Source organism: Salarias fasciatus, chromosome 14, assembly GCF_902148845.1.
Source record: "Salarias fasciatus chromosome 14, fSalaFa1.1, whole genome shotgun sequence".
NCBI classification, from domain to species: domain Eukaryota; kingdom Metazoa; phylum Chordata; class Actinopteri; order Blenniiformes; family Blenniidae; genus Salarias; species Salarias fasciatus.
In genome coordinates this window covers 16,646,455-16,660,593 of record NC_043758.1, presented here as the reverse complement: position 1 = coordinate 16,660,593, position 14,139 = coordinate 16,646,455, and the positions used below count along the sequence as shown (strand labels likewise).

The 14,139-nt window shown below is 42.2% G+C and overlaps 1 protein-coding gene across 5 annotated transcripts in view; it reads right to left on the bottom strand.

The window, feature by feature from the left end:
• The window catches only part of dscamb (Down syndrome cell adhesion molecule b), a 121,270-nt gene that overhangs the window by 100,931 nt on the left and 6,200 nt on the right, over positions 1-14,139 (bottom strand). For all 5 annotated transcript variants that reach the window (XM_030109237.1, XM_030109240.1, XM_030109238.1 and 2 more), the window contains exon 2: positions 466-783. In XM_030109237.1, the coding sequence (XP_029965097.1) occupies positions 466-783 (318 nt within the window). The remainder of the gene's footprint in view (positions 1-465; positions 784-14,139) is intronic.

Sequence of the window (14,139 nt, the reverse complement as noted above, 5' to 3'; positions counted from 1 at the left end):
ACACTTTCATTGCCATGAAAACTTGCGTTTGAGCAATGAAATATCCATTTTGAGCAAGTGACACACTTCTGCAGGACGCCAACTGGGATTGTACTGATTATTTAGAGAATTGCACAGGCTGTTGTGCAAATGTGAAAAGTGATGTGAGAATGCATGGAAGAGACTGAGAAAAACAGTAACAAGGTCAAGATTTTCAACTAATTTGGCTGCATCTGCAAGAGCTCCATGTGAGATACACGGCAAAGTTACTATAAACTTTTGGATCCCTACATTGCATTAACTTGTGCTACTGACACACATTTTTATTCGAATTAATCCCTCTCCATCAGACTTTCCTGGTGTGATTCTATATGTAGTACAACTGTGTCTTTCATGTCTTCGACTGCAACTAATGTTCAATTTCTCCTGGACGTCTCTGTCATCACAAGTGCCATTTCTGCGCAGAGCCCTCGCCTCCCCGCTCACCGGCTTTGATGTGGACATCCTGACTCCTGATCTTGCCAGAAGGGTTCTCGGCAGTGCAGTAGTACGTGTTGTCGTGGATCAGCTTGCTGAAGCTGGATGGCAGGAAGTTGAAGATCTGTAGGGTTCCATTGGGGTGGACGTGGCGGATGCCCGGGACATCGTAGATCTCCTCGCCGGTCGCCAGATACCACCGCAGCGAGGCAGGCGGCGCGCCCCCAGCGGGACAGGGCACCGAGGTCCCTGTGGTGCTGGCAAATACTACCTCTTGCAGAGATGCATTGACAAAGTATAAGCTGGAATGTAGGTCCTCACTGAAAACTGGAACACAGAAAGGACAGGGTATTTACTATCACAAACATTTATCACATCATTTCTAACTATTTCTTTGTGACATGTAATTCTACGCATTGTTTCTTTTTTTTCCATACTAGAAAGCTTAAATTAGTATTCTTCAAAAGTCATTCACGGTATGTGCTTCTATTCAAAGAGCGTTTCGGAATAATCAACGTATTCCCATTACTGGGATCTGGGGAACATTAAATTAACATAAACTACCATCAATTATGAAATAAGGTCAGTCGTCTTGATCATGTTCAAGCTTCCATTTGAGCCGGCATCAGAGTAAAGAGAATGACATTAAATGCAGATTGTGCGGAAGTGTTCTCCAGAGAAGAGGGGGCTAATAAATGTCAATGTTGGACCGATTAACTCCAAAGAAATCTACAGCTGGTTGATTTCAGCCAGGAGCCGCCGGCAGATGTTTGCAGTACGAGTATTTCAGTTTGCATTTTCAAATATTTCAAAGAAAAAAAAGAAATGCTTGTATTTGACTGTGTGTGTGTTTGTGTGTATGGCGCTTGCATGTAAGCCTGGTGACGAGCCTGTGCACTAAATGGCTTACAGTGGCGGCCCTGGCAGCTGGCTGGGACCCTCCCTGGGGAGAAAACATTTTAGCACTTCATAAATTCCTAACAAGGTCTCCGATTGCAAACGTTTCCATCCTTTTCTCTGCTCCAGCGGCTCTACACCAGCAGTGAGACACTCCGCTGACCTGCTCATGTACGCACGCACAGCCGCACAGCACTCATTTGCCAGGACAGATGAGGAACATGCATTGAAAATTATTAGCAAACAAGATCGATATCAATACTGCAGCCTTTCTACCTGCCAAAATAAAAAAAAATAAAAGTAAAAGTTGACAAAAGACAAGAAATAGGCTTGAACATGCATTCATCCAGATGGATAGACAGATTCAGTGCATTCAATAGTGTGAAAGATGAACTGTGAAAGTTCTAAACTTACTTCAAGGATAACATTAACTATAATACTATGATTATTATAAAGGCTAATGGAGATCCGCCATGTCTCTTTAAACAAAGTGAATGAGCTCACACTGAGTACATAATATAACATAATGAGCTAACATTGACTTTACCGCTCGACAAAGGGGTCAAAACGTAAAAGAGTGACCGCGTTGAGCTTCTGCTGCAATAATATGTCGTTGGATGTTTTAATAAAAGGTTAAGCATTTCACATTAGTATTTTCTCATTAAAAACCCACTGAAGTTTCACATAAAGTCCAACAAAGTAGTGGTTTGTTGAGGCTTCATTTGCAGCTGTCCATGACCCTCAAAGGGACAAATTCAGAATGCATGGAAAACTATTATTGTATTTTATTTATCATGTGGCTGGATTGGTATAATCACACACTGATAATTCAAACACTGCATGACTCATATTCCCAAAGTGAGTCTGTAGCCTACTTATACAATCTATTTTAGTTAACCACCTGGTTTCTCATTCATATGTTGATGAGGGTGAAGACAGCCCGATATTCAGACAAATTGTCTGATGAGGCAATTACCATCTGTAGCCTCGAGCACACCTTGCAGATATACCGAGGCTCCTCAGGGAAAATAGCAATAACAGTGCTTATCACACAGTGCAGTTCAATATTTTACTGACAAACTTTGCTGCTCGAGGATCGTCGTCTTACTATGTCAACTCAGCGGTGACTCACTCAGCCTGTGGCAGCCTGCGAGTAGTATCAGTTTTAGATTGATGACTGAATCAACCCTTTGTGTTCCCATCATACGCTGTGCGTAACTGTTTGTGGATTTTACTCACAAAAGCAAACGGCTCTGATTCCCAACGCCTTATGATAGAGAACATTTTCTTTGCTTATAGACATGAAATGTACAATTTAATGAATCGTGTTGTTGGCTACACTTCTGCTTCTGCTCAGCTTCTGCTCAAAATGTACAATCAAGAAGCAATATAGTACAACCACCGTCCCCAGGGTGATTATCTCTGATTTTGATGGAAACCTGCAGCAGGAAATCAGGGACATCGGGAAGTGAATGAAGCAGATTCTGATTAAAATACAGGGTTAGATGAGAATGTTTTCTTTCTTTTTTTAAAGAGAAATGCCGGGGGAAAAAGCAGGCAAAATGAGGAAAGTTACATTTCCACACCATTTTATTTGACTTGGGTTTATGCTGTTATTTCAAAGAGGTCCTGAGAGGTCCCTCTTTCACCGGTTCTGACACTCGTCTTAAAGGGGCTGTATCATGCAAAATTCACTTTTTGTATGTTTTAACCTTGTTATATAGTTATGTACTCACCAAAAACACCCCAAAGGTTTTTTTTTTCCTTCGTGCCTGTGTGTTTGAGCTTTCCTCCTTGTTGTGCTGCTCAGAGAGGCAGCCCCTCCCGCACCCGTGAAAATGCTCTGTTTCCCACGTTCACGTCACACGGTGAAGATGGCTCCCCTGAGCCCCCCTCCCGCAGGCCCTCGGCAATCAGCGTTGCTGCTTTTTGTATCTCCGATTATGGAGATAAACTGTAACCATCGTCTGAAAGCAACAATCAAGCAAGAGCAAGAGTCTGAAGGGTCTGAAGGGTCTGCGCTTGGTGAGTTTCTAACAGGAAAAGACGTTTTCGCGTGTCTTTGCATGTAGAGAAGCTAGAGCTAAAGAGCTAAAGCTAGCTAGCGTATTTGTTTTGAAGCGCTGATTGGTTGAAGTAGCTGTCAGTCAAAGTCCACAGGGGGAGAGGCGGGATTTTCAGTGAAACAGAGCGTTTTCTCTTCCGGGTTTCAGAATTAGCCCCAGAAAATCTTTTATTTCACACAAAATGACTTTTCCTTTGCGCCAAAAATAAACTATTACCATGTTAATACCATTTCTAGGGTTTGGACTAGCTAATAAAGCATGATACAGCCCCTTTAATGTCCAAAGTTAAAGCTGCTGTCCGCGATTTTAATTTAACCAGGATGAGAAAAATGCTTTTTACATCATGTACTATTAAGTCCATGCTATATTTCTGTGGAAAAAAAAAATCACGCATTGATCAGAGTGTTTTGGATATCTGGCCTTGCAAAGCGTAACGACCTCTCTGCTCCACTGACAGCAGCAGCAGCAGCAGCAGTGGGGGTGGGGGCGGGGGCGGGGCGGAGCGAGGCCTTCTTCAGCACATACATGACACCGGTAAACAGACCAGCATGGAAGCCGAAGGAGCAACAGGGAAAGTGGCTATACCTCCACTTGTTACTGCATACACAGCAAAACGGTCTAAAAAGCGTAAAACTGAGGAAGAAAAGAGGGAATTGAAACGCCAAAATGACCAAAGTGGCTCCAAACTGATGTACTTGACAGGTAACTTTTACATTGTTATACTCCATGGCCTAGCATATGTGTTTGCATACATTTATGTAGCTTCAAAATGCTACGTTTGGCTAAAACATTACAAATTCATTTTTGCGAGCTGCTTTCTGCATTGAACATGTCCAATATGGTTTACCTGAGACGAAGTGGCCATTTATTATTTTGAACAAAAAAGAGTCGAAGTGGCTTCTGCTGTGTTTCCTGCAGGAGGATTGTGCACGCGTGTGAGACGTGCATGTAGCGTCGTGCACGCTGAGTGGGAGGGTTCTCAACGTGAGGAACCAGTCAGAGAGCTCGGGGGCGGGGCCAACATTTCAAACTGAAGTCAGGCTCAATGCAGAATGACGGATAGCTCATATTATCTTTTTTTAGTAACTCATCAAACTCATTACATTTGCCCACAGTATGCTTCTATGTATCAAATAGTGGCTTCTGTTTCATTTTTAAAACATCTAAATCTTTAAAAAATTATTGAAACACATAAAGCATTTAAACTACAGAATGTAACACGTTTATTATAATTTACACAGTGCTGTCAATACAATATGTAATTTATGTAATTTCATTTAGTATGATAAACTTAAAAAATTAATGTCATCTTTTCTAAAAGTATGACAAACTATGATCCCATGTGCCAAATAAATGTATGCTTAATTTATGTTTATATCTCACACTGGTAGTCTGATCTAATTCCTTTTCACGTATTTTATTTACCTATTTTAATTCAGATGTGTGCATTCATGCTGTTACAACAGTTATGTTGTAAAACAAATATTCAACCAATAAATAAATCAATCAGTCTATCTGTCTGTATGCATGCTGAGCAAGCTATTGGAGTTTTTAACAATGGGGGGGACACAAAGCCCAAAATCCAAACTCTTAGATGGTCCTCACTGCAATGAATGTTGCATATTACAGTTGCAAAACTGACTCTTTAACTCTGTTTGATCAAAAGATGCAGAATTTAGGATTGAAGCTCTTTAGTAGACACTTGTGTATTGTCTCTTACAGCAAAAAGTTTTAGCAGGTTTGAGTCTTTCAGGCTGCGGTGGGAGAGTACGCAGTGCTCTCCAAGGGTCTGTGGCAGTGGCCAAGATGAAAATAATACATCAAAGTCATATTTAACTCTGATTCATTCTCTTTTTCCAGCTGGCACAGGGAGTATCAATCTTCTCGGTGCTGGGTTGATAATACCACTGGTTATGGGGGGGTTCAAAAGCCCTCCTGTTCTTGAATTGTGCTCAAGGTTAGTACGGAGAAGACACTTTCAAATCAATCATGTCTATATTTTTCAAATCACACAGCTTTTGCTGATTTACATCCAACAGAGATTGCTCTTGTGTGAAATATTAAATGTGCTGAAGACTTTTAGTGGCGAATGTGTTTTTACATTTCTGCATCATGCTATCTGCTTCTACTTTCATAATTTCTTTTTTTTTCTAATCTGGAGAGGATTCATTGAAGTCAGAGAAAACAAAGGCTTTTTTTGACAAAAAATAAATTATTTGAAGAATTTATGTGAACTTTTCTTAATTAAAAAGAATCCAGGCTTCGACATGGCATCAAAGTTTTTTGACTTTGAGTACTTAGTTAATTGATACTTTGAAAGTCACAATGCTACAATAGAAAGCTGGCTTGAGAAAAAAAAAATAGATCAAAGAAATGTGTGGCTGCCTGGAAAAGCCTCTATTCTGTGCGAGCATCGGAGAAATTGGATTAGGATTCACGCCGCGGCTGTTTTGATATTCGCCTATTCCACATATGAAAAGTACAGGAGAGCAACTCCATTTAGACTGGCGGAGTGATAGAGAGATTGATTTTAATTAAAACGAAGAAATGGGCTCTGGTGGAAAGGGTGCGTATCACGACACTGCTCCTTTCCATAATTGACTAAGCTCAGGAGGCGGACCACAAACGGCCGAGTGACGCAGGTACATCCCCTCCGCAGACCCCACAGAGCGCGCCGTGTCACGCCCTGACAAACGGCCCCAGGGCCCCGCCGCTTACTACACTGCCCGAGAGGAAATCAGTAATTGGAATAATTTTTCTTGAACTCAGCTGCAAAGGTGAAATAAATGGCACTTTTCAATAATGTATTATATGCATCTATAATTGACTGTGATTTTTATTTCCACCAGGATATCTTAGGTTGGAGCGAAGACCGTGAAACACTGTTAGATCTGAACCTTGGACATTGGAGGAGTTCATATACAATGCTTACCATTGTTTTTCAGAATCCTCCTGTATTACTTGGTGTATTTAGAGTTTGATTATGTGGTTTCCAGCCTTTTTCCTTGGAGCCCACTCAGACTGTCGGTTGCAAAAGTCCTGTCTGATTTCTGATTTTCCAAAATATTACAGTATAGGAGGCACACCCACAGTCATAAACACACAAAAACAGGAGTCCTTAACAAAAGCAAGCAATAAGCAATTTACCCAGACCTGCTTTAAATCTTAAAAAGACACTATTATGTGTGAAAAAGTCATCTTGAAGACCCTGAAACAGGCAGAGCCTCAGGTTACCTCAGTGTTCTCTCACACCCTCAAAGAGGGACGGTGTCATGAGAAATTCAACTTACTTGCATTTCTCATTCTTTTGCCTAATTCAAAAACGATCTGTATTCCATACCTGGTTAGTAACTTTTAAAAGCAACCAACTTTGTTGCATCGACAAAGGTGAGTTTGACATGACACTGACTAGATAACTGCTTCACCAAGGAATCGTCTCTACATTTCAAAAAATTAAACAATTCCCTCTCACAACAACATGGCATAGATCAAGATACCTTATATTACTGAATGGACATGCTTTCTGATGTCAGATATGTACTGAAATAATATTTCTACATTATGGTTTCAGCTGGATAGGAAATTGTTGATTCAATCTGGAACTGAGCTTTAAAAAACAGGTCTGGAGAGTTTTATTCCAACTACCATTGATATGAGATCGTCAGGCGGCCACAATTAAAATGATGACACTTTGAGCTTTACTCTTGAAGGAAGATGTCGTCAGTATTCACTGGAAACCTGAATGTTCAAAACAAGCAACCTCTCAAAGGGCAGCTGTCACCATGCTCAGTGTATCAAGTTGCACTGCCATCCATGAAACTTTATCATCCTTTAAGACATGCGATCTGGAATAATTTAGCAATCCACTATTTAGAGGTATTGTCCTTTTCAACCTCAACTGAAGCGCGCTTTGCCACACAGTCAGTCTTGAATGAGTTGTGCAACACAACAAATTGATTCATAAATTTGTCATCAATAGATTTAATAACTTTGACCTGCATTATGATTTCCATGCAGGAAAGATTGCAAACTGGCAGCTCTGTATGTCAGTCAGAATACTTTCACAATCCCAGAGGGGAATTTTTATAGACTCGTGACTAATCAAATTATGAGGTAATGGTTAATAATTAGTCATTGCACACCTGTGATGACCCCCCCACCCCACCCCCACCCCCCCATTTGAGCAGATCTAATAAGTTGATGTCTTCCTACCAACAACAGGATTCATGATGTTTCCACTGTTTGCTGAAAGCGTTGAACAAATGCTGATCAAAGCATGTTGAAGTCGCTGTGTGTTTTTCTGATATTTAACTTTCCCATGTCGCTGCGGTACCGAAATGAACGGCGTCACATAAGAACTCTCACGGCGTTGTTACGAGTTCTGCCTTTCATGCAGCGGCAGACTTTTTTCATGAGCGCTCTGCGACACGGGAAGAAAAGAGCAAACAAGAAGAGGCAAAGAGAGAATCAGAGAGACAGTGGGATTGATTCAGCTTCCCATATTTCAGAGGGCACTCGTGTTGCATCTGTTGAGCGAGCAAATCCATTGTCTGAGTTGTCATCGCCACTGCGAAGGGGGGACTCGGCGCCGCACGGCAGCGTGGCACCGGGTGCCTCATGGTGACAATGTGACAGCAGGAACCTTGGGTAATTAAAGCAGCTCTCTGCTCTCTGCCTTCAGGGCAAGTCTGCCTGGGATGTGGAGATCATACCTGGCTCACTCACATTCAACACTAACAGTAGCTAAAGCAATTTTCCACCCTAACAAATTCCTATTTCTGCTCAGTGGATTTACGGATAGCAGCAATAATGTGATGTATGCGGCGCTGAAGCGCCGGATGAAGCTGAAGCAACCACAAGTAGGACGCTGACCTGTATATTACCCAAACTACAAACACAGTGTGCAGGTATATGTTTAATTGGAAACCGTATTTCACACCAAAGTAAATCTGACTGCATATCAAAGTCTATAAACATGAAAGTAACATGCCCACAAATTTTGGATCCAAGCTGCCAGTCGGGGGAAGGAGAGTCCACTGTGTGTAAGCATTCCCACTGATCCGATCTGCCCACAGGCAATACACCATGCACGGAAGTTAAATGACTGTCTTCCAATTTGCTCTCATGAATATTGAGCAGGGCTGTGACAGTAGAAAGGGCTGACTGTACGCAAGCCGCTGATACACACCGACAGATCTGTCCTCTGATGTCTAGGCGGGGCGGGCAACACTAAAACGAGGCCCACACAGCAGATGAGCCTCCCCCTCCTCCCCCTCCTCCCCCTCCTCCTCTCGCTCCTCACGTCTATTTTCATGTCTTAAATGGGCCAAAGTGGCTGCCGCTCTCATCAAGGGAAAGCCAGAGATCCTGGGCTGTTTCTCAGTTCGTAAAACTGAGTAATAAAGACACTGATGTCTGAATTATGCCGGTGATGATTATGAGAGAGGATATGATGAGGGATTATACGGTGGAAAACCAAAGCAGCTCCCTCTGCTGCTGCTGATGATGAATAAAAACCTCCACTGGTGGAAATCTAATACTATTCTGTCGTATAATGAAGGTGGGGAGGAGTTCTAAGTCTATGGTAAAGTAAATAAAACTAACTGTATACAAAGAATATTGATAAGAACCTCAAAAATAAAGCTCAGCTTTACTTAAAATTTAAACACCTGATGTTTTACCTACAAATTAAAAGATGTTTTTATTTCATCAAGACCTGAGGAGAGTGTTGCTGCAGTGTTGTCTTTGCTCAGCCTCATTAACAGGAATAAAAACTGTGTATTTATAGAAAGCTAATGCTAATCCTTTCGACAAACAAGCACACACAAATATATTTATGAAGGTTTTTTTTTCTGGGTGATTTATTCAAGTGAGGTGAAAAACTGGTGGTCTGCCATGTGAAGCAGTACAAAAAAAAAATACATTTACTGTGATATATGTGTAATCCTGCCGATTACAAAGACCACTGTCGTAACTCATTTGCTATATCTCACAAGAAAAATGTTAATATCCCACAAGTGACCTCAAGAAAACTGAATTATAACATAACATTAGAGTCAAATTACCGTCTGAAATGATGTACTTTATCTCTTGTATTATCATGTGTTTAAACGTGATGCAACTGCTCACACACCTAAAAATGAACACAAAGGGTCGCCCTCTCATGTCAACAACGGAAAGTACAAACACATGCATTATGTACTCTTTGATGCATTAAAAGAGCATGTATGGAAATGTGTCAGCATGTTCTCCTGATAAACAGATTATTTTTCACAGCTACATGTAACACATGTCAGGTCACTACGTTCTGGATGTGTGTGTGGTACAGTCAGTGCACGAGCAGTTACCCCAGCATGCATTAGAAACTTCTCTCTTTTATGATTCTCTACTATTATACTTAAACAAGTCTGACTGAGTCTTGAGTGGTTGTAATCAAATCGCCTCCAAAGTAATCTAATGGTCAGCATACTCTGTCATTATTGATAATGTGATTAAGCAGCAACGTTCCCGTTGAACAGATGCCTCCTGGCAGACAGCTTACCTCTGTCAGACAAGTAGACATGGCACATACTGGACAACCAACCCTGTTCTGTCACCCAGCATTACAGTTAAGGGTCCTCAGAAAAGTTGCTGTGTGTTGACTGTCTTTATGCGACCGCGGTCCACCTGCATGCCACCCAAGGTAACGCTGTGTCCCGGGAGGTTTCAGTGTTCGTGGGAACCTGAAGAGGTTGACATATTGACATAATAGGTTGTTTAAGAGAATGACCTGACATGGACGGCGAGGGACGTTATTTCTCCCCGAGACCGAAATAGGACATCCATTTAGGGAATCGAGCCCGGAAATGTTGCGACTAGCTGCTGCCAACATATGGTTCATGGTTCGAATAGAGCATTTAAAACTCAACTCGATGTGAAATGTAAAGTCAAAAGTCACACCAAACCATGGTGGTTGAGGTCAAACCACAGACTTATGCTACATATTCTTGTGTATGAATATCTCCCTGCCTTCCAGAATACTTGAGTCTAATGAATGTGTCATCATGAAGCTTTGCAGAAAGCCTGATAATGAGCCACTCATTATAATCAGGTCAATTGAGGGACGTGTTGAAACCATTCAGGACCTGCCTCTGGAGTTTGATTTGCACAAACAGAAACTGCCAATTCATCACTGCATATTCTGATTTAATGTAGTCCATTAACTTCCTAAAGCTATAAACTTCTACATTTTTGTTAATAAGCTCTTTTATCTTCTCAGATCAGCTGGGATCACAGCATCTTTGGGTAAACAATTTCAAATACAGCCTGAACCTGGTTAGCTGGCTCCGCCAGTAGTATCACGCACGTTAATGCATGTTAGGTTAATATCTAAAAACCCTAACCAGTGCCGATCAGTGGCAGGAGGCTGAATGATAACTAACCAACGTTACTCATAAATAAAACACAAATTGATCCAACTGACTTTCAGGTACTGATTATCATTTGGCCGATTAATCAATCTAAGCCCTCGTATGAATGAAACAAAAAGATTCCAATAACATATACAATACAATTTAATTCAAAGTGACACAGGTGTGCCATGTCGGTCCACTTCATCCCTCTCAATAGAGTAGAATAGAAATACTTCAAGAATACAGTCCAAGGGGGAAATTCTTGAAGACACAAACCAATGGCTGCCACATGCAAGGTGCACTATCCATCCCATGGAACAGTTCAGAGTTCAGAGTCTTGCTCAAGGACATTTCCACATGGAAGAGAAGGGGAACCGAACCTCCAACTGTTTGACAGAAAGACGACACTCCACCAACTCAAACCACAGCTGCCCCAGCTGAGCCACAGCCACCTCACTTGTTAGCGGTTAGCATTAGTGTTTCGCTAGCTGCTAGCAGGCCTCAGTGGTCCAGGAGCTTCTTGACTGAGTTGTTGACACGACAGCATCCAGCACAGCAACAGCAAGGTTTTGGGCTTTCTCTGCTCATCTGTGGTACATATTGTCTCTTAATTATGATTTTTATTTAATGGTGGCTGTTTATGGTTGCACATCTAAAGATTATCTGTATCTGTAATCATTACACATTGTTAGCATTGTGTTTTGGCACTTCATAAAGTGTTGGTTCACGATGCAACTGATGTCTCTTAAAAAAAAAACATAAAAACATACATAATAGATATGTTATGTAATTCTTCAAAGAGTTGCTGTTACTTTATAAAGATGGTGCATATTGAATGGTTATTTTATTCTGTCGATATTAATGTCAGGTTGGGCATGTCCTCTTGGTGATAATGTTCTCGTCATCTCTTCCACCCCTGGAATTTTATCCTTTTTAAACATCCACTGAAAGTACCAAGAATATCATTTATTCTTATGCATTTAGTGTATAACACGAAGAACCAGTCAACATGATGCATTTAATCCTTTGTTCTGTGTAAATGTAATTTATATAGACACAGTTCACTAAATATAATTGTGACTTCTGTAATTTCACTCGTGCCGCATTACTTGAATGTAAATATTTATCGCTTATTTTTTGCAGTACATGCATTTTTTTTTCCTCATGTCCCAAGTTTTGTGTTTTCGACTCAATTCCATTGACGAAAATTTGGTTTGGTCAGAGTAAAGTGGATTAACCTTTATTCTGACAGAGTTTTGGTTCTTTCGATTTTTGTTTATTTTTTGCCGCACATTTGTGAAAAGCGCTTGACAAATCTGCGGTTCTTACTCCGAACACTGTGCAGGTAATAATACCATTATGGGAGCCATTGTGGTCCTTTGAAGATATACGCCTGTCCCTGTTTGGTCCGGGAGACGCCTGTGACCGGCAGCTGGTGGAGTGTGTTAATGTTGATGTCACAGCAGCTGGCTGCTCTCATCCTGTTAGCTCTGCCAACCATTATCAGCCCCTCTCCTCCTCCTCCGTCCTCCTCCTCCGTCCTCCTCCTCCGTCCTCCTCCTCCGTCCTCCTCCTCCGTCCTCCTCCTCCTCCTCCTCCTCCTCCTCCTCCTCCTCCTCCTCCTCCTCCTCCTCCTCCTCCTCCTCCTCCTCCTAAGCTGCTGCAACCACTCCTGCGTGCCATGCTCATTTTAATACTCCAGACTCATTTGACCGTCTTTATGGACTTATCATATTAAACATTTATCGCAGCCATTTCCCTAAACCAAGCATGTTTATTCAACACTTAGGGGACCACAGCACGGCTCCTTTCAGCAACCCCACCTCCCCCTCCCCCACACCCTCATCCTCTCCTCCTCCGTCTTCTGCTCCCCACCCCCAACCCACCCGCCCACCCCCTCCCACACACACCTATATTCTTCTTTTCCTTGTTTCTCTCCATTTCTCCTCCTCTCTCAGACCCCTAGCTTGCTTTGCTTTATTATAAACCTTGTGTCCTGCTAGAGTAATTTTTTTCAAGGTATTTTTGTGTAATTTCTTCCTTCCCCGGTCATCCCCTTCCCTCCAGAGACCGGGGACATACCGGGGGGACTTGAGCCGTGTTAAGCCAGGCAGCCAAGCAGATACAAATGTATTCTGAACATTTAGTACTTTGGATGAATCGAGTTTTAATTTAATCATCTGATCAAACACTAATTAGCATAATCACTTGCGGGGATGGTTGGTCTAGATAGAGAGACACAGAGCAACACATAATAGACCTCATCCGTGTGTTGCTAAGTGTCTCCGGGACACTTAGCAACACATACAGAACTGCTGAATGCTTCTGGGTACTCGAGCAGGGCTCCGTCCAAATCACCTTTCTCTGTACGGACAATCCAGTCTGTTCTCTGTTTCCTTTAACAGCACAGCCACCGCAAAATTATTACCACAGGGTTATCCTACAATCAAATGCACCGCTGCAAGGCCCTGTGCCCTCGCATCTGATCTTGGACAAGATGGCTACCGTACCATCACACCTCGGTCTGAAGAGAGGAGGTCTGGGAATTCTAGGAATACCACAAAGTGCTACGATTATTGACAATGCACTCAGTCTCACACCAGGCCGAGGGATCGATGAGTAGCTGGAAGGACATAAATCAGACTCCTGTGGCTCCACATGCCACACCTTAACACACCCAGTCACCCAGCTCCCCAATTAAACTCACACACACAGACACACACACACACACGCATACACAATATATAAGGTACTTTCAAACACACAAACATCCACATCTTGCACATACACCTTACCAACAACATGACAGCGCTTTAAAAATGGCCAGCTAAAAATAACCACCACTAACTTGGTCTTAAATCTTAGCATCTGTGCCTGGTTTAAAAATAAAGAGCAGCGTCGAGAAACCAAGCTGAACCCATTTGTCTTTCTGTCACTCTGTCTATCCATACTTTGCCTCCTCTGTTCTTCCTTAACCTAGTTTAATATTCGGACGGTGGGGCATCAGACATGTGGGAAGACTTGATGGTAAAATATCTCCTGGAAATGCTGTCTTCAGTCGTCAGATTGATGTGAAATCAGACAGCAAGATGTTCCCAGAAAGGTCAGAGAAACATGGTATGTTGACAAAGCTTGGTATCTTGAAGAGAAGTTCATAAGAGCAGAAAGTCAAGCAGTGTTGGTGAGGAAAACACGGTGAGACTGCTAGTGAGCTGCAGTACATCAGGTGGATGCATCATGCTCGGACTGGAGTCGCCGGGATCAATTCAGCCTTGGGCCACCGCGTTTGTCGAGGTCGAAGCCGGGCCCTGGTATGTGGAGGACTGGAT